The following is a 20,384-nucleotide window of genomic DNA, read 5'->3' as shown; positions in this document are numbered from 1 at the left end:
AACTTGACGTGAAAGAGAAAAACTTGACGTGATAGAAGGAAACTAACTACAGTCTTGAAATCGTCATGCCTATTTAACTCTAAAGCACCTCCAAATTCGAATTCAACAGAAGCAGTTTTGCAAACTGTTCCCCAGTATTTAGCAATGGATTTAACAAATTATACACATTTTTTTAAATACGCTGAATCCCGAATAACATTTGAATATTAATTGTAAATAATAGACTAAAAACATTAGAATTACTTGCACTCATAAAGGAGTAAAATAGTAGTGATTCATAATTAACTTACGAAAAGTTATACCATTATTCTTTCATATGACATGCATGTTGGTGAACTTTGAAAAATAAGTATTGTTGCTTGCGTGCAGGTTAGAAAAACATATTGAATGCACACAGCTCCAATGAAGAGGAAAAAATTTACTTTATCAAATGAAATACTTCAGAGATCTGGAACAGTCCACAAAAATAGTCGTACAACTCTTTAAAATACAACGAAGTACACTTCAAACTGCTAAAAATGTTAAACATGACGCAATGCAAAGCGCATCTAAAGCACGAAGGTAACCCAGATATATCTCAGGACTCCGTTTCACGCTAAGCTAACAACTCGCAACAAGAAACACAAAACCAACTAACGGCAGATGTCTTCTCCGGTCTCATATAGTTTTTCATCCGGTCACTTAGATCTTTCTAGTACCTTCTGCTTTTCAAAATTACTAGAAAGCAGGCCGAATACTGTTACACAGCATCTAAAATCAATTACAGTTACGTAATTGTAATACCTATTACGGTTATACAAGGACTTTATCAAAATGTCGTTAAATTGTCGCCATGTTTGGCAATTTTTCATCGAATATTACGACAAAAATTAGTCTTCAAAACCGTTACTAACTTGATGATATCACACCAATTTAGCGAGATACTCATTTAATCAATGTTAAATAGACTCTCTGTATTCTTATTTTTTCCGCATATACGTTTTCATGTTACATTCTATAGAAGAACACAACAATTCCACATGTAATTTCACCTTAATTATCCATATAGTATAAAATTTGTATTATCATCCTCTTCCCAAGGACTGTACGTCCCGAGCAGTACAATCCCTAGACAGGAAGCCAAATTTACAACTAAGGCAAATCCATGAAATAATTAAGCAATAACTGCAATAAATGAGATAAAACAAATCAAATACTAAACCAACAAATAAATGCATATATTAAAAAACGTATACACAAATATGGCCATCCATTTTTTTAGTATTCTATTTGCATTATATACGCTACAGGGACTGCGAAATATGACCTTAGTAAGGGGCTAGTCTGTCGTAATGAACGACTTTAGGCTTAGAATTCGATTACTTATGGATCCGAACTTTACCGTCGTTCAGCCTGTTTAGGACTGTGTAATGACTATCTCAAGGTGATTGTCGTTTAGAAGAATCTTCTTCGTCTAATCAGATTCCACAACCACATTTCGTCTTCTGCGTTGACTCGATGGCCTGATGCTCTCGTGTCGTATCGGGTCTTCATTTTCTCAGTCTTCACGTTCACTCTCTTGTGCAGAACTGTGCATCACTTCAAATCGCGCCTGGTGAACTTATATATACTCATCAGGCTAAGAAAGCGCATCCGGAAGGTGACTAAACAAGAGATAACAAGGCAGATGAAGGTCACTACCGAAGAGAATGTGCTATGATATATATCTGGTAGTCTCGTGGACCGCACTGCAATAGGCCAGTAAAAGCAGGGATAAATTCTTATCTCAGTTCTGTTGGTTTTTGGAAACCACCAGCGAGAGGTTATTAAGGATGGTTCTACTAAACCTCTCTACCATGTCGTGTGACTGGGGATGTAAAGGTGTTGTTTGGATTTTGTCGATGCCGAGTAACTTACAGAGTTCTCTAACAACAGCCGAGATTAAATTTCTTCCTTGATCGGAGTGTAACTTAAGAGGCATTCCGAACCTGGACATCCAGAGCTGTATCATTACCTCTGCTACCGTGATTGCCTCTTGATCACGAATAGGATAGGCCACTTGGTGAAATAATCAGTGACAACGAGGATGTATTTATCGCCATTCGCATTTCGTGGCAGAGATCCCAGGATGTCAAAGGAGATACGTTCCGAAAGGCATTCCTACATTGTAAGATTCCTACATTGTAGATTCCCTCGGCTGCGTTTCTCAGGTCCTCTCCGAGTCGCACAGGCACCGCAAGTTTGGCACCACTTTGCATGTCAGCCCTGGTATTACTCCAGCAGAAGCGTTATCATAATACTTGCAGTCTTCATTATTTTATTAAGTAGACTTCTGTGTAATTCTTTGAGGACGTCCGGGATCCCGGATCTTGGAAGTATCTGCTGTCATCGGAATTCCTTTCCATGATCCGTCTCCAACTTCCGGTGTAAGACGCCTTTCGTATATGGAATGAGTCTCAGAAAGCGATATAGTGTTTTGTCCCAGAAATGTAAATCTAAATGTCCTGCCAGGTAGGTAATATTGCCGTTTTTTCCTGATTTCTTCGTCGATCAGCCGATGTTGAAGTTGTGCGATCGGGATAAGCAGCTTTATTTCGTGTCGACCCTGAAAAAATATCCGCAGTTTTCTGGGTGGGGTCTTCTAAACAGGGATCGGTGTGCCATGCGATGATCCTTTCTGATGACGGATGGTGACGTGATGTCGCTGGTGTCCCTGTATTCATCTAACTAGTTAGCCTTCGAGATTCTTGAAATTTAAAAGCCAGGTCAACCATGCACTTTACAGATGAGCACTTTTCAAATAACAGTGTGATTTAGCTCAGTTTCGCCCATTATTTTGATGGAGAGCACCCCGGGAAGACGTGTCTGAGGGTCTCCCACTCCTCACCCCTTCCACCAAACCACACGAGAGGTCTTTCTGCTCGCCGCATATCTAGAGCGCCGCCATGCTGCACCGACACTATACATTTACAAACACCCATGCCTTCTCCAGGATTCGAACCCGGGCCCTACGTCACGGCAGTCAGTGACGCTAATCAGTATACCTGTTGGGCGGCTCAATATTTTTTAATCTAGGAGTGTAAGTTGAACCATGACTTTAAGAAACCTGTTGGCTTCTTAGAATCAACAAGCTAATTGGTTTCTTAGAGTCAATAGGTAATCCTTTTCTTAGAATCAATAAAAACCTTTTTAAGCTAATCGGCTCATGGACATGTCTATGAGTCCATGTCCATGAGCACCTTAGAAAAAACTGTGAGAGCAGGGATGATAGATCTCACAGCTAGGAATTTTCTAAGTAGCTCTTCTAAATGGAAGTAGAGTGCATTTTGAATCAATTTTTGCAAAATTCGATTTGGAGTTAGTTATTTAGGAATAAGAAATTCGTTACTGATTTATTGCAAAGATCGATGCACAGCATTCAAACTAATCACAGCTAAAGTCTTCACACCATCGGATAAATTGAAATATAAATTTCTAAATGAAGTTTATTCCTAATAAAAAATAAAAGCTTCTTTTCATACGTCAATAAAAGCTTTTTTCTCAGCAAATGTTTTTTAGGGGGGGATACAACAAAAACCTTCAAACGCTATTGCTTTTTTCAGTTACAATTAAATAAAAGAGAAGTATCTCAGACCGATGGAAAGATTGAAAGATTTTCGAGCACATGCGAGCTAATCATGTCCTTAGTAACGAAGGGGGGAATTATGAAGCTAAAAATGGAAACCGGTTCCCTCTAGAAATTAAAAATGGAATCAGAAATTATCTGCGTGAAAATAGGTAGGAAAATTGAATTAAAATTCAGGTCATTGACTAAGGTAAAAAGATTTTTATGGATATGGAAAGGCACAAGGACACCTCTTTAACTACCTAAACATGTTTTTGGATGATTTTGGTATGAGCAATACTAAGTTTATAATTTGAATTCCAACAATGCTGGTCAACAGCAGATTTGTTTGCTTCCTTTGTTCAAACAAGACTCAGGTCTTCTAAAGTGAAATTTTATTTTGTTTATCCAGCCTATCTTAAGCAGCAGTGACAAGGAATCGTACACATTTGCCAAGAATTCATATTAGGAATTGAGCCATTAAGGAATTTCTTTAAAATATACTCAATTTTGTAACTGACTGCAGGAAAGGAAGGAATAAGAGTTAGCTTATTGTTATTGATTGGAGCAGATGCTTATTCTTTCAAAACCTTTAATGCGTAGTAAAAAATCTCATAATGGCTTTAACTTCTAAATGGCTTTTCGTAACTTCTGAATTTAATGTAGCCTCTTCTTGCAGTACCTTCTGCATTCTCCTAGTTAGCATTTTTAATTACAAGCGTTTGGTGAAACATTTTAAAGTTTAAAAACTAAACAGTGGTTTTCTTTCTCTTATAGATGTACCTCAAGTGTCTCTCCGTTTGATAAAGGAGGAAGCAGATCGCCAACCAAAAGAAGACGATTTTGTAAGATTAATATGCGACACAGATGCAAATCCACCTCTGCTAAAAGTGGGATGGCTCTTCAATGACCTGCCCTTGTCCCATAACGAGTCTCGAATTGATGTGGTCAGTGGCAATACTCTAGTCTTCAAACGATTGACTCGTCGTAATAGAGGACGCTATAAATGTTATGCTATTAACGAAGAAGGTAGAGGTATTAGTCAAGAGCTAGTGTTAAATATCAGCCGTAAGTATTTATAACTAATTAATTTATTTTTAATGTAAGCTACTTATATTTTACTATGCATCCTTTTTTAACATGATATTCATCATTCAACGAATTTTTGAAAAGCTCTTCTACCTCAAAATCAGAAAAATATCTGTGTATGAGGTGATTTATTCTTAAGGTCTGTGCATTTTATAAAGACACTCTAGCTGCGTATTTTTCACAACTTCATACGTTTACAGCAGCTGGTATTGCAGTACCATATTCATCACTGCCTTTACAGTTCGTAAAATCTCCAGCAGACTAAGACACCAGTGCGTCAATCATATGATAGAAGAATTGTTGCCCCTCTGTTATTAACCCATCTTAAGCTACATGCAGCCTTTTAGCAGTAAAGCAATATGATGTTTTATTACTATCAGTGTATACTAATGTGTCTAACGACAAAAGAAAGAATCAAAATATATATATGCGTGTCCATGTCTATGAGTCCATGTCCATGAGCACCTTAGAAAGAACTGTGAGAGCAGGGACAGTAGATCTCACAGCTAGGAATTTTCTAAGTAGCTCTTCTAAATGGAAGTAGAGTGCATTTTGAATCAATGTTTGCAAAATTCGATTTGGAGTTAGTTATTTAGGAATAAGAAATTCATTACTGATATATTGCACAGATCGATGCACAGCATTCAAACTAATCACAGCTAAAGTCTTCACACCATCGGATAAATTGAAATATAAATTTCTAAATGAAGTTTATTCCTAATATCTAATATAATTTACCAGTATTTGGAGATGTTATCCTTCTACGTCTAATATGTTGAAATTCTGAAATCAGACTTCATACAATTTATCCTATCTTGAAGTTATCTTTAAAAAAAGGCTCTTTAGTCTCATTTAAAATAAGAAAGATAAAACAATTAAGCCAGTTCTCGCATTTTTATAGTATGTTGCATTAAAATTTCACAGCGGCGCCAAAGAGATTTCTTTCACCGATTATCATGTAACCTGTTCTACATAAGACATCGCTCTATCTCATCTTGAACAGCCTTCTTTTTTATTATTATTTCTACCCCATCCCTAGCTAAGAGCATGTCTGTCTGAATACATTTAGTGCTTCCAGGCTTCCATTTGAAACTCGTTTGACACGTTTTCTTATACATATATTGGGGCAACTTTGATAAAGTAAATTTGAAAGCGTCATTACTATAGCCATTTTAATTCTTTTGTGAGAGTTGTTTGAATAAAGTGTTTCACAAGTTTATCTAAATTATTTAAAGTTATATATATTATAGTTAAAGTTTTTTAATCTTAAATTCTAATGGAATAAGGCGAAATTTAGATGATTTTTATGATAATGCCATACTCTATAGTAAAAGAGCAGGAAAGTAAATTTGTATGGGAAGAGACTTTATTGCAGATGTTCCTCATTGATATCGAACATTGGAAGGATTGATTAAGAAATTATTGTTCTCGATAGGGAAGAAAGTTTTGATGGCAGTAGGTTAAAAGGCCAAAGTGGAAGCAATTATTTCTCTGAAACAATTGTTTTGCACATTCTGTATGAATATTTCGTATAAACAAGATATCTGCAAGACAGGAGCCTCGACATCAGCTACTGCAGCTGTAAAATCCAAATTAGAGAACATTTTAAGTCAACCAAGTTCTATATAATTATAACTCATCAAAGAGAGAATGAGTAGAGTAAACTGCAGGATCTGCTGTCAAGGAAACCAAAATTGCAGAAATTAGAGCAAACTGAAATGAACGTTTGGAAATGGCATGGAATCCTTACGATAGACTTCATTTAAAAGAAAGAATCGGAAATAGGAAATATATTACTAGTTTTCTTTTGCATGAATTGCTCTGTGAAATTTAAAAAAAGGCACGCACGGAATGTTGCTCCTAGGAATTTTTCTCCTCCATGATAAAGCTCCAATCTGTACAGATGTCGTTGTCAAAACAGAAGTAAAGAAATTTGAATTCCTTCTGCAATCCATGTAGAGTTTACAGGTGACTATTATCTATTCTTAAAACTCACATCTGGGCTTTGCGGGTTAAGTTTTAATAGTAATGAAGAAGTTAAGATAGAGAGCAGTTATAGAATATTTTCTTAACAAATCTTCAAATAACTTTATTCAGTGTAAAGAACTGCTATTTAAAGGATGTGAAAAATGCACTGTAATAAAAGGAAATTATACTTAAAAAAAAAACTTTATGTTCTCTTTTCTTTCAGAATAAAATTTTGAATTTTATTTCGTATTAATATAATTATTCAGAGGCAAAAACATCTATAACTGAGAATTTAGGTGCTTAGATTCTTCGAGGAAAGGCGTTATATGGAAACCTAATTTTTCAAAATTCGATTCGAATATTTGTATTTAATGTCAAACAATTTTTTATCGATTTTATGGTATTATCCTCGTCTAAAGATATAAATAATCAATGCAGAGTTGTCTGTTTTTTGCAGGATCAAACAAATCTGAAAATAAAATGGAAATTTAGCTCAAATTTTTAATGCAATCATTCAATTCATTGTGGTTCTTCCAGAATGTATTGACCGGTCTTATATTTCCAAAGATTTTAGATTTGGACATTGAGAAACCTATATATTAAAAGGTTTTCCTTTTTAATTATTAGTTTCAAACGATGCATTGTAAGATTTTGAATACTTCATGTATCTTCTTTAAATATCTCACTTGCAAAGATCTTTCAAGCAGCTAAAGTGCAGCTTTTTATCAAAGTAGTTTGATATATAAATGGTTCATAGAGTCATGTATAAGAAAATATGTAGCATATAAGCGATTGAGAAATACATCAATAGGCTTTAATTTGAAATCTTACCAATCTGTTAAGCGCCGTTGCGTTTGTTAACCAGAACAAGACTCCTCTTTATTAACCGAGTGCTCTCTTTATCAACTGAGATGAAAAGTTCACTCTTAAATCGTTAGAAATATTTAATTCTACTTTAAATAAAATAGACTTGTAGAAACATTAGGAGTTTTGATGCTGAGAGACATGAAAACTGAGCAATGAACTCGAACCTCGGACCTGTCGAATACGCGCCGCGTGTGTCGACCATTACACCCCGAAGGCATGAAAAGAAGGCGGTAGAAGTACCTTACAGTCTTACAAAAGAAGTAACCAGTGGCTAAATCGATAAAAACTTGGTATTTCGCCTTCATTTCAGTTCCCGATATTGAAATGGTTGGATGCATGAAATTTTCATACGTGCGTAATATAAATGCGGCTCTTCTCATAAAATGATCTCTACGAAAACATTCATTCCGATAGGCAGATGAGTATTTTTGGGGATTACAAATTTTTATCCCTATCGATTAGCACGTTTATTGCGTCTGCAAAATACTTGGCATATCTAAGAAGCATTTTAGAATTCTGAGAAACTTAAAGCTTTAAGGTAAGTTCCTAAAAACACAAAAAGAATTCATGGTTATAATATTTACTTAAACTAAAGCTCGTTTCTTAAGTTTCCTCATATTCCTACGCTTTAAGCTGGTACTATCTTCGCGAATGGTTTAGGTTAAGAGAGGAATACTAACAATAAGGAAGAGAACAGAAGAATGACGCAGTCCACACTAATATTCGGCACTAATACCTCAAACCCTCTGAAACATTCCGCAATACGCCTCAGTTTGTTGCCATTTGTGCAATTCAAAATGCTGGCCAATGCTTATATAAATTATTCATGATATGATACAATTAGCATGCAATGAACTTTATCGCTTTCAGGAAAGCTTCGGAGCTCAGTCTTCTAGATATCGACTGAGAAAATAAATTAACAGTTGGCATCATTCAAGTTTACGAAGCTTTGTTTAATCATCTAAGGCTGGAATTAATGGCTAAATCTAGAAATTAAATCACTGAATTTAATCGCTGTTTATTCAAACTTTAAATATCTTCCACGTTTATATTCGAAATAAACGAAATTATATATAGCGTCAATCATCAAATAAGATTTCTTAATATCATTCATTATACAATGGTTGATAATTTTGATATATGATCTAAGATAACGTGTACTTTTTCCTTTAGTTACTGAGTTTATAAGACAGCTGATTGGTAGTTTTAAATGGTATCGAAATCTAATTAAAGCTATAGAGCCATTAGGTTAATTTAAAGCAGGCGATATGAAATGAGCAATGCCCTTGCCGGGACTCAAACCTAGACCTCTCGAATACGCGTCGAGTGTGTTACCGTTACACCACGAAGGCATGCAAAATATTGGGAGAACATACATTATAAGACAAAAGCCTAAATGTAAAGGTTCCTGCTGTTAGTCATGTCTAACGAAAATATCCACAAAATACCCTTCTTCTTCGAGCTGTTATATAGAGAGGTTTCGAGACCAAGGTTAAATAGCTTTACTTCAAGGTACCATGTTATATCTGAAATTCCTATATGTTAAATGTTAAATATGAAACTACTTGCCGTGAAAGGTAGTGATCGTATAATGAAACGTGTACAGCATTTTTGCGTTGTGAAAAAAATGCATCCCGGGACCGCGCCGTGAGAGGATCGAAAACATAAGAAAAACATATACAAGAAATATAGGAAAAAACATATTAAATATATAAAGAAAACATACTGTAAGAGGTTCCAGATTAAATATCAGTTTATTCAATTACATCACAATAAGAAAAATCTTAACCTCATCTGAGAGTCTTTTCATTTAAATTCATAAAAAAAACTTCAGGTTTGTCTGGTAATTTAAAAGAAAGGAAAGGGAAACAATTTAAGGCCTGAGAGTTAATTTTTAGATTCGACGTTGTTTTTACTGTTAAGGACGTTTTTGAAAAACTTGCTTAAAGTTCAAACACACCAAAAAAAATAAAACTTATCTTGAGGGGACATCTTGAAGTGGAGGACTCGTATCCTATCAAGTGTTGATGTCGGCCGGGCTCATCTTGACACTGGTTCTAAACATGTCGGCGCCAATTCCCACTGTAGAACAGAAACAGGAGAACTGCTGCCCAGGACGGCTATCCGCTTGGTCCTGAAAGTCCTATGTCAACACGCAGGTAACTCGTTCAAATTTCGCCTCTTTACCAGCACGCCGCAAGGAAGAGGGTTTTCAGCTTCAGGTCAGAAACGTTTTTTCTAGGCAATTACGGCTCGCCTGTTCTTACTCATCCCAAGAGCAAGCTTCACGAGTAACGTCCACAAGTCCTGCAAGCCCGAAAGTAAGAGAGTCCAAGAAGTGAGAGAGTCTCGCCTCTTAACCAAAACGCGGCTGGGGAGCATATTTGCCGCTCCCCGCCGATAAAACATTTTTCATCGTAATTACATCTTCTCTCTCGCTTTTTCAACCTGTTTTCAAGAGTAACATCCACAAGTCCAGCCAACCAGTAAGTCAGCGAGTCCAAGAGTGAGTGAGTCTCGCCTCTTAACCAAACGCGGCCGGGGAGCATATTTGCCGCTCCCCGCCGGGAAAACATTTTTCATCGTAATTACATCTTCTCTCTCGCTTTTTCAACCTGTTTTCAAGAGTAACATCCACAAGTCCAGCCAACCAGTAAGTCAGCGAGTCCAAGAGTGAGTGCGTCAAAAAGTGAATCCAACTCGAATTTCCTTCGTCTCCTTCACCAACGCGGGCTCCCACTATGGCTTCATTTAACGCCCCCTTAATTATGGCAAAATTTTCGCTTTCAACTCCAGAATGCGGAAATAAGGGTGATCGCGCATGCGCGCCCTTCTTCACTTAGCCAACAACCGGACCCTCAATCGCCAAAAACCTGAATGACTTACATTGAAAGACAAGTAGCAACCTTTGACCTTTCTGTCACGTACTTTCCTCTCTTAAGGTCAACTAACAATGAAAATTCTTTCTCGAACATTCTAAAGGACAAAGCGCGCGAAATCATGACTTGGCAAAAATTGCCTCCCTTTCCCTGCTTCTTTCACAATGAATAAAAGTTTGTACAAGATTTGCAAATAAAAGAAAATAAATAATATTCATTTAAACTAAATAATATTTCCAGAAGCATCCGTTTTTCCCCAAAATTAAAGCCTTAAAATAAATAATTCATAATCAAATAAAAATTAAGATTTCCATAATCATAAAATCATTCACATAGTTTTTATAACGCTATCAGACAAATTCTCTACATAACAAGCTTTGGGATGTTTTATCTTATTCCAATAATCAAATGATTTCTCTTCTTGGGTCCCTTATGAAATTTAAATATTTCAATCCATTCTTAATAAGCATATTATTCAAAATGATATTTGATTATAATTTGTTGTTGTTGGTCAGGCTTGTATTTTTAGACAATTCAGCTCCTTTCGCTGTTTATTTTTTCGTAAATTTCCCATGACTTGCTGTAAGAATATTAAAAAAAATTGAATCAATCTCTTTTTGTATAGTTTAATAATATTTTTGAAAAAGATAGGAGTCTTCTAAGGTTAATACCATTGACTTCCTTCTGCAAAGGGGTGCTTTGAGATAATTGGTTAAGTTTTAAATATTTTCTTTTTAATCGTTTAAACGTCTAGAATTTATACTTGTCTAGTTAATTCGAAGTTACGCTCATCTTCTTATCTAAAGTCCACCAGAAACTGACTGATAAGATCGCTTAGCACCGGTAGTTCGATCCTAGTTCGAAGGTTAGTGAACGGACTGGCTCGTAGTTTACCTGTGTGTAACGTGAATATAAGTTAGATTCCCTTAAAACATCCTCCATGAAGACATCCTAAACCCTTAGACAGATAGCCCTGGTATGTTTTACCATAATCCAAATAATCTAGTCGAACCCTGCTTAATTAAGTCTCTTCTCTGTAATTTATTTTCGTAGCATGTAGCGCACTACTTAGCCATTCTCGATTTTTTCTTGAACCAATTTTAACCTCGTTATTTGTTTTCTTTTATTTCAATGAATATTATTTGAATCGAGCATACAAATAACTTTCGCAGAAGACTTGTAAAAGATTAGGCTCAGTTGATTATGGCAAAGCACACCAGGGCTATCTGACTAAGGGAAGGGATGCCTTCATGTATAACTTTCTAAGGGAAACTGGATCGTAAACACGTTAAACATGGAGAAAACCGCGAAATCATCCACGCACCCAGCCCGTTCGCAAGAACTCGAACCCAGCGTCGGAACTACCAGTGTTTATCGATTTTACCACTCTGTTGCTTCTGGGTGAAGTCTTGTAGAAATTATTCAATATGAGTATGAAACGTTAAAAAATCAATTATACTCTATACGGGAAGCGAGCTATAAAATAGACATTTCTTAGTTAGTAGTGATAATCCCACTCACAACAAGAGCACGCACGGAATAATGTATTAGTTTCTTGCATTTTCCCGCACTTAAAGAGCCACTGGGAAGAGACACGAGACCTAGTCGATTAATTCTAGATGCTCATCAGTTATTACTGAACATGTTTCAGTTCGTGTTCCTCTGTAGAGTATGGTAGGCTTTCCAAAATAACAACTATGAAGCATCAGCTGTACCCTCAGAAGACATACAGCAGTTATTCTTTTAGTTGCTATTTGAAAGACTCACTTATACTCCATGAGCATGCAGAAAAGAAAATTTAATAAATAATTCCTTAAGATTTATCTAGAGAAAACACCTAACTGAAAAAAAGCCGCAAACTTTACATGTAGTTATCATATTTCTCGAGAAATAAAACCCTAATGAAAACTCCTAAACCTAACAAATGCTTAATAATTAAAACAATTTAAAGAATCATTGAGAAAAAATTTAAATTAATCCATTAAAGTAATTGCTACAAAAAAGCTGCAGTGTCTACAAGTATATTTCATTTTTAAAAACATGTGTATTTTATATTAATTAAACAAGCAATAAACATTTAAAGATAAATAATCAATCAAAATTTTTAAACTACTTTTGTTTGTTTTCTGAATTTTCAATGGATTTTTTATTGCTTTTACAAGAAAAAAGTGTATCTATATTTCGTTCGTTTCATTAAAAAATACATTAAATTTTTGGTAAGGTAGAAATATTTTAATATTCTGAAGTGGAAAAGTAGTCTTTTATCTTAAAAAACGAATTAAAATTATAATGAAAAGATGGGTGAAAATAAATATTTTGATGGATAATAGTAAGGATGTTAGAAGCGATATGTTGGAATTTAGAGAGAAAACTGGAGTCAAAATAAAAGATGCGAAAATGACAGTAGATGACAAAGGATGTGAAAATGACAGTCTGAAGAATTAAAGAATGAAGAAATGAAGGAAATAGCTAACGAACTGTCTGAGAAAGATCAAGAAGTGACGGATAAAACATCTAACGAGATTGAAGAAAGAGAATGAAAACATGAAGAAATAAACGACGGAAAAGAAATTTCTGATTTGAGGTTAAAATGAAAGAAAGTGATAATACTGTTTTAAAGAAGAAGAAATAGAAGAAGTGGTTAGTAAAGCGTCTGAAAAAGGTGAAGAAATAATTCATGGAAATAAAGTTTCTGATTCTTAAGTGCCTGAAATAGAGATGGAGGAAAGTGAAAATGCGAATTTTAAGTTGGTAGAAATTGGCAGAGAAGTACGAAACACGCGTTCGCAAGTATTGAAACATATGAAAATTCATCTGATGCAGAGATGGGATTGATGTACAGCTTCCAGTATTGCAAGGGAATACACATACTTCGCAGCTAAGTGGGTGTCTCATAATACAATTGTACAGACACAAACTTGATTCTAAGCCAGGTTACTTCTGTTTGTAAAGAATCGAATTCTATTCATAGCTCTAATGCAAAAGTCTTAACTGCTTTTCAGGAAATAGAGGAAAATAAACATGTACCAGTTTCTGAAAATAACGAAATGAACTGTACACATGATGCGAATAAACTACAGAGTGGTGAGCAAATTGCTTCAGATCTTCCTGGGGATGAAAAATCTGAAAGGACTAAATCTTCAAACTATGATATGCAAAACAGAAATGCATCTGAGAACTGCAGTGAAAAAGTATTTAACCCGGGTTCATCTTAATGAAAAGCCTGAGCCTGAAATTCATTCTGAACTTTAATTATATATTTTAAAATTGATATGCCTTTAATTTGTGAATGTAACTTATAAATAGTGTAAATATTTACTTCTTTTATTTCTTTTATTTGTTTAGTTACCTTTTGCTTGTACTGAATTTGTCATCTGACCAAGGTTTATACTGCCCGGGACGTGCAGTCCTTGGGAGGGGCAGTATTACGAAATGCCCGGCTGCGGTAAGATAGCTTCCCCGCAAAGCGGGATTAGGGTTTCCAAAAAGTGGCAAGGAAAGGCAGGGTTGTCAGACTTGGCGACGTTTGGCCATATGCCACAGACAGAGTGGGAACATTCTAAAAAGAATCCTTACTAGTGTGGCCGAGATTGTTCTTGATGGCAGGTCAAAAGCATTATATACCCTGACTGTGCGCGGACTAGTAGTATCGAGGGTATGTTGAGTTCATTAGTAGTGTTTTGAGTCTAGAGATTAATTCGAGAGCGATCGATCGAGTCTGGAGCTGTACTTTAGTGCTTTGCCGTGAAGGTGTCTTCACTGTTATAGCTTGATAGTCTGAAGGCTATGTTGCTGATTGTTTCAGAGTATTTATCGTAATTTTCCGACGACTGTAACGCGTCTTTGGAACTGTCCTTTGTAACACTGACGAATAAACGGTGTTTTGATACTTCATCAAGTGTTGTCATCAATCACTCTAAATCCACGAACAAGTAGAACGCAACAATATATATACCGTAGTGCCTTCTATAATGGAACCTCTATTTCAAGCAAAGTTTAATTGGCCCTAGTCCCTTTGATGTATTTACCTCATCGTTTTGATAGATTATCTTAATGTATTTACTTTTATTAAGAGACACTAAAAAATGTTTTAAAAATAAGATAGAGCTAGATAAATAAATTAAGTATAAATATTCTTTGTTAGTAATCTTTTGAGGTTTCAAAGTTTGTACTCAGTGAAACATAGCTTTGTGACAAAGGAACAATAAAAGGAAAAGTTAATCCCTCTCTTTTAAAAACTGCTTTTCGGTAAAGAAAGTTTAACAGTACATTGGGGAAAAGCAAGTTATGGTGCAATCAAAAGGATATTTCACGTTCGTAGAATTCAAAATCCAGTTATTACTGCTACAGTTCTCAGTATGGGGAAAGAGAATAGTGTCATCAAGTTGCAAGGCAGTTCAACACAGGGAACAATGGAAAAGGTATGATATAACTGGACCAAGTACCAATCCACCGCGATCTCAGAATATTGATAGCTCTTCTTAGGAATGGGGAACAAAAGAAGTGCAAATTCAGAAGTCAAACAACAAAAATCAGCGTTATATTTTCAAATTTTTACAGTACTAGTTCAAAGGCAAGCTTGTACTCAGTGAAACATAGTTTTGTGACAAAGGAACAATAAAAAAGTACTAGAAGTACTATGTATAAAAAAGTACTTTCAAATTTTCACAGTACTAGTTTCACCATCGAAACTAGTACTGTTAAAATTTGAAAATATAACGCTGATTTTTGCTGTTTGACTTCTGAATTAGTATTTGTTCGGCGTGTTATTGTGTCTTAATTAAAAGAAGTGCAGTTTTATATTTAACAGTTACTTTACATGCGTTTTCTATCATAGCCTCAAAGAGGGAAAGATTATTATTAAAACAAAAAGTTAATATAATTCTTATAGCAAAAACTGAAAAGATTAGTTTGAGAGATTTAGAGCAGAAATCTGGAATTAGTAAAAACCGAGTAAGTCATTTGCTAAAGGGTAGAGAAGAAATAAAAATATTATAGGTTAGTAAATTTCAATGAACATTCCAAGACTAAAATTTAGAAAAACTTAATTTATACAGTAATGTTCATTTGCTTTTGCTCTGTAAGAGCAATCAATATTTCTAATAGAGTATTATTTCAAGAAAATGCAAACGCTGTTTCAGAAAGACTAAGACTACAGAACTTCAAAGCAACAAATGGTTGGTTAGACAAATTTAAACATAAACATAACATTACTTTTAAGTTTATTTATGGTGAATAAAAACAAGTAGGTATGCAACATGTAACAGACTGAATGAAAACGCTAAATGAAAATTGTGAACGATATGAGGCTAAAAACTTCTACAGTGAATTTGAGCAAGATTATTTTATCAAATTTTGCCTTATAAAACTCCATGCTTCAGAGCTTTTGGTTCATCTTATTAAGGCAACGCACTCGAGGGCTATCTGAGTATGGGAACAGATGATTTCGTGGAGGGCTTTCGAAGGAAAACTAACTCTTATACGCGTTTTACACATGAGGAAAACCACGCTAATGCCTATGCGGCCAGCCCGTTCGCTTGGATTCGAACCTCGGATTGAATTACAAGTGTTCAGCTTGACCTATAATGGATTCTTATGCTTCAAAGAAGAAAAGTAACTCTGATTGTGAAAGCTCTAAAGAAACATCTCATTTTGCTATTTTGTTGTAAAATGGAAGAAGAGTTTCATCAATAGTTGTAATTGGAAAGGCCAAAAAAACCAATAATCCGTATTATAAATGCTAATCCGTATTATAAAGTTGTATTCAAAACTATTTTAAGAAAACACGATTTGAAATTTCAGTTTAGAAAAAAACAATATATGATAATAAACTGAAAATATTACTAATAAAGGTGAATTATTTGGATTTATTCAAAATCAGAGTAAAAAGATGAAAGTAAATTGCTGTGCCGATAAGTAAATAAAAGTGTGCGCAGTGTAGAACACTGAAAGTGAGGAACATAAGATTTAGTTCCTTTTTTGAAGATTTAACGAGATGAGTGATGCCCATACATAAGTAAACATATGGTCATGGAAACAAGAGTCATGTAAACAGATTTGGTATTACAGGTTCTAGACTTTCCAAATTCATATCTGTTGGGATTCCTTGGCATTATGTCCAACTGCTCACACTGGTATACAATTCATCGCACTGCTATATGGTAAATACTACCCGGTACTGATATTTTGCACTCCAGTAGACTCCTTTTGGGGCTTGTGTCTCCTAGCATTTTGTGCCATACATCAGCATTTCGTGCCACACATCAGCATTTCGTGCCACACATCAGCATTTCGTGCCACACATCAGCATTTCGTGCTACACATCAGCATTTCGTGCCACACATCAGCATTTCGTGTCATATTACACCACAATCACAACAGTCGGACTTCCACTGGAGATTAAATACTTTCTTTCTTTCTTTAACCAATGACGGCTAGTGGCATTTCTTACATTCGACATTGAACTTCCTAGTGTAGGCTGAACATGACTACATGCTGCGAGTTCGGTGTGTTGAAAAGCAGCTCACTGCTTCGCAGATGCTCTCCATCCATTCTTCCATCCTGGCAGAGTGGACATGTGCCTCTGTCCGCTAGAACAAAGCTTTGCAAGTGCGCTTGAAAATAGTCGTGCCCCGTGCGCAACCTGAATTCTGCCCCGGCGGCTGATCCGGGTAGAGTCTTTGAATGGGAACTTCTGAAAATAATATGTCCCCTTTCCTTCCTGGGCATGTCTCTTATCTTGAGCTCTTATTTTTTCTTTACTGAGGTTTCAATGATGTGTTTGGCCGATGTTAGGCAGGTTAGAGCGCCCGGTTGCTGAAGGGTTATTCATTCCTTATCTAACTCATCAGCTAATTCATTCCCTCGGATACTAATATGATTTGGAATCCCTTCTAGCTGAACGATCAAACCATCAGTGATGCATTTGGCGAGCGTTTCACTTCTGTTGTGTGTCCCAATGCAGTCAGTGGTGTGCTGCTTGCAAGAGCGATGATGTCTGTTTGCGGATCAATGCGCCATGTGAAGATCTCCCTGTCATAATTGCTGATATTTAGCCCGAATGCGGTATAACGTTCAAAGAGTTTGCAGTTCACCACTGCTTCTGTACCAGAGCTGCTTAACCTGGATCCGTCAGTATAGACGTGTGGCATTCTTCTTCTGGGTATCTCGTGTGGATCATTTAAAGAACCGTTTCTAAGTTTTTTAAAAGGATTGCCGTATACTTAGGCTCTATACTCTGCAGGAGGACATGTATTGCAGAGACAATACTCAAATACATGGATGCTTGAGAGGCTCTAGTATCCTCTAGTGCTCTCTTAAATCTGCACTTCATTTTTAACCATTCAGCATGTAGTATGGTGGTTTCTTGAGTCTTGAGTCTGGCGCTAGCTGGTTTAAAGCTGTCCCAGTGTATGCGTCTTGACCTTTCCCAAAATTTAAGAGCTTTTCTCTTCTTATTTCGAGAGCTTCGGTTTTCGTTTGCATTTCCATTGCGCATATTGGAGTTGAAAAGGTACCACCGGTTATAAGCTTCAGGGCGTTGTTGTCAACCTTGTCAAGCATTTTATGATTGGGGTTGCTGACCAGGGATATCACTACGCATGCATAGTTTATAGTTGGTCTAACGCATGTTTTATAGGCAGTGTTTAGAAAATCTTATGTGTAGCTCCAGTTTGTCCCAGTGAGCCGTTTAAGAAGGTCTAATCTTTTCTGCGTACGCTCAACAATATCTCCAGTGAGGTTATTCGATCAAAATTTTCTATCTAGCTTAACTTCTAAGTGTTTAGCAAATGAGCTTCAGAGAAATCTGATGCTTTATAAAACCAACTCAATTTTTCCTCGTAATATTTGTAAATTTTGCAGGACTAGTTTCGATGGTTTAACTACAGGACCATCGTCGTCAGCTGTCTGAGTTCCCTTTGCACTTAGGCAATTGAGGAAGATGGTTCTATAATTAAACCATTGAAACTAGTCGTGCCAAAATTTCAAATATTACGTTGATTCTTATTTATTGACTTCTGAAATAATTAAAATGTTATGTGAAAGCTAAAAATGAAAAAATGATTTTAATACTAACATAACTACGTTTTTTCTGAAGTAGATAGTCTTATCTGGGAACTTTCCTGGCAATGTGTCTAGTTGATTTTCAGTCGTAATTTAGCAAACATTTTTTCTTAAATATTAAATCATAAGCGATTACTAATTAAAATTCTTCTAGACACAGCCTTATCCTCGGAATGACCACTTTCCTTTAAAGAAAGCCAATTTTAAAATCAGTTTAATAAAATCTAAATAAAGCATTTATGTAAACATATAAAACAAATAAATAATAATACCAAAAGGCGTTTGCCAAATAAATTTAAAGAAAACTAGACAGGAAGGAAGACTTGCAGAAGCATAACTCTATTACTCCAGTGCAAATATCAAATACTGGCAAGAATTATTGCTCCAAGGAACACAGGTAGAGAAAAGCAGTCATGTAAAGTTTTAAATCAAATTACAATTTTTAATTGTTGAAGCTTTTTTTTTTTTTTTTTTTTTTTTTTTTTTTTTTTTTTTTGTTATTGTTTCTATATGTTTCGAAAGTATATTCCCTAATTAATTTGTTTCATTTATAATACTGTAATACTAAATATGTATAATAATAAAAACTGAAATTAAATCAAATCAATGAGCTTTAATTAAACCTTGAAATGCCTTAAAAGCAGCAGCAAATTTAATAGCAAAAGTAATGTAAATAAAATTAAGAAATTCAGAACAATTTCGAAATAGCAAAAACTTAACATTACATAGTAATAAACTGAAAAATTAGCAATATTAAACAAGTAATCTGGCGCAAATATCTTACTGTAGTAAAATAATAAGAGACAAAAAGAAATATAATAAAATCAAATGTTGCATTTCTCATAACACATTTTTACGGAGTTAGCGCTGGAAGAAAATGCAACAGATATCTTATGTTTATGGATAAATCAATGAAAAATTTTTAAAAAGTCAAAAATATTCTTAATTAAAAAATTCTTATAATTTAAGTTAATAGAAGTACATAAATTTTTCATTAATGTAGTCCAAACCCTATTTGACTAAAAACGACAGACTATTCGAAAAAACATAAGTCAAAGGACCAAGCCCAGTCATAAAATTAAGGCAAATTGTATACATTTTATCTATGAAGTGCCATAAAAGAAGTAAAACATAATTTATTAAATGAATTACAAGAAATATATATAGAGAGAGAGAAATTGTTTTCCTGAGACGAAATATTTTAAAACTCAGTTCTATTCACTTAGTAACTGAATAGAACAATTGATTTTTTTAGCAAATTTTAAATAAGTTCTTAAAATATTTTTATAAATATTCTAATTTAAGAATGCTGCCAGCAAAATGGTTTAAATCATAAATTAATAACTAACATGATACTAGCACATGTATTTACAAGTTGAAGTAATATCTGGAAACAAAAATGTCTTGTACGAGTTTTCTGAACTTAATTTATGATTTTCACTTTGTTCTTATAAAGGGGGAGAGAGAGAAAATATAGCTCAAAATATGTGCTTATTTTTACAATAGAATATATTATTATACTGCAAAGTAAGTCCAGTAAATTATGAAATGGTATGTTAAGCGATTTAGTATATAATAAATCTAACAGAAATTTAAGGGCAAATTGCAAATAAAGAAGTAAACATGAAAAATTATAAATGAACAAGGGAAAACCTCTGTTAAAAATAAAGTATAAATCAAAAATGCCTTTCGAATGACTTATTCCATTTTGAACTGCAGCATCTCATTGTAATCAAAAGTGGCCTCTGTAATGCTTGTATACCTGCAAGAACAAAATGGCGAAAGAGAATTTGGAACTCACCCGAACTGGGTACTTTAAGATAACTGCCTACTACTTACTTGCTTGTGCAGTACATTCATTCCATTTGCAACGGAAGGAAGCTATTCATGCATAAAGGGTGTCAGAATGGTAGTAAATTTGCATGTGAAATCGG

At 34.9% G+C, this 20,384-nt stretch overlaps 1 protein-coding gene across 1 annotated transcript in view; it reads left to right on the top strand.

Moving 5' to 3' along the window:
* LOC118192483 (adhesion molecule nephrin-like) overlaps nt 1-20,384 on the top strand; it is a 908,686-nt gene that overhangs the window by 705,979 nt on the left and 182,323 nt on the right. Inside the window, exon 7 of the mRNA XM_085815030.1 lies at nt 4,361-4,651. Within this exon, the coding sequence (XP_085671156.1) occupies nt 4,361-4,651 (291 nt within the window). The remainder of the gene's footprint in view (nt 1-4,360; nt 4,652-20,384) is intronic.

The sequence above is a fragment of the Stegodyphus dumicola genome, chromosome 4 (genome assembly GCF_044657685.1).
Source record: "Stegodyphus dumicola isolate Sdum_Otavi_A_Nest chromosome 4, ASM4465768v1".
NCBI classification, from domain to species: domain Eukaryota; kingdom Metazoa; phylum Arthropoda; class Arachnida; order Araneae; family Eresidae; genus Stegodyphus; species Stegodyphus dumicola.
Note: the sequence above shows the minus strand (reverse complement) of the source record. Positions and strands in the feature narration are given on the sequence as shown.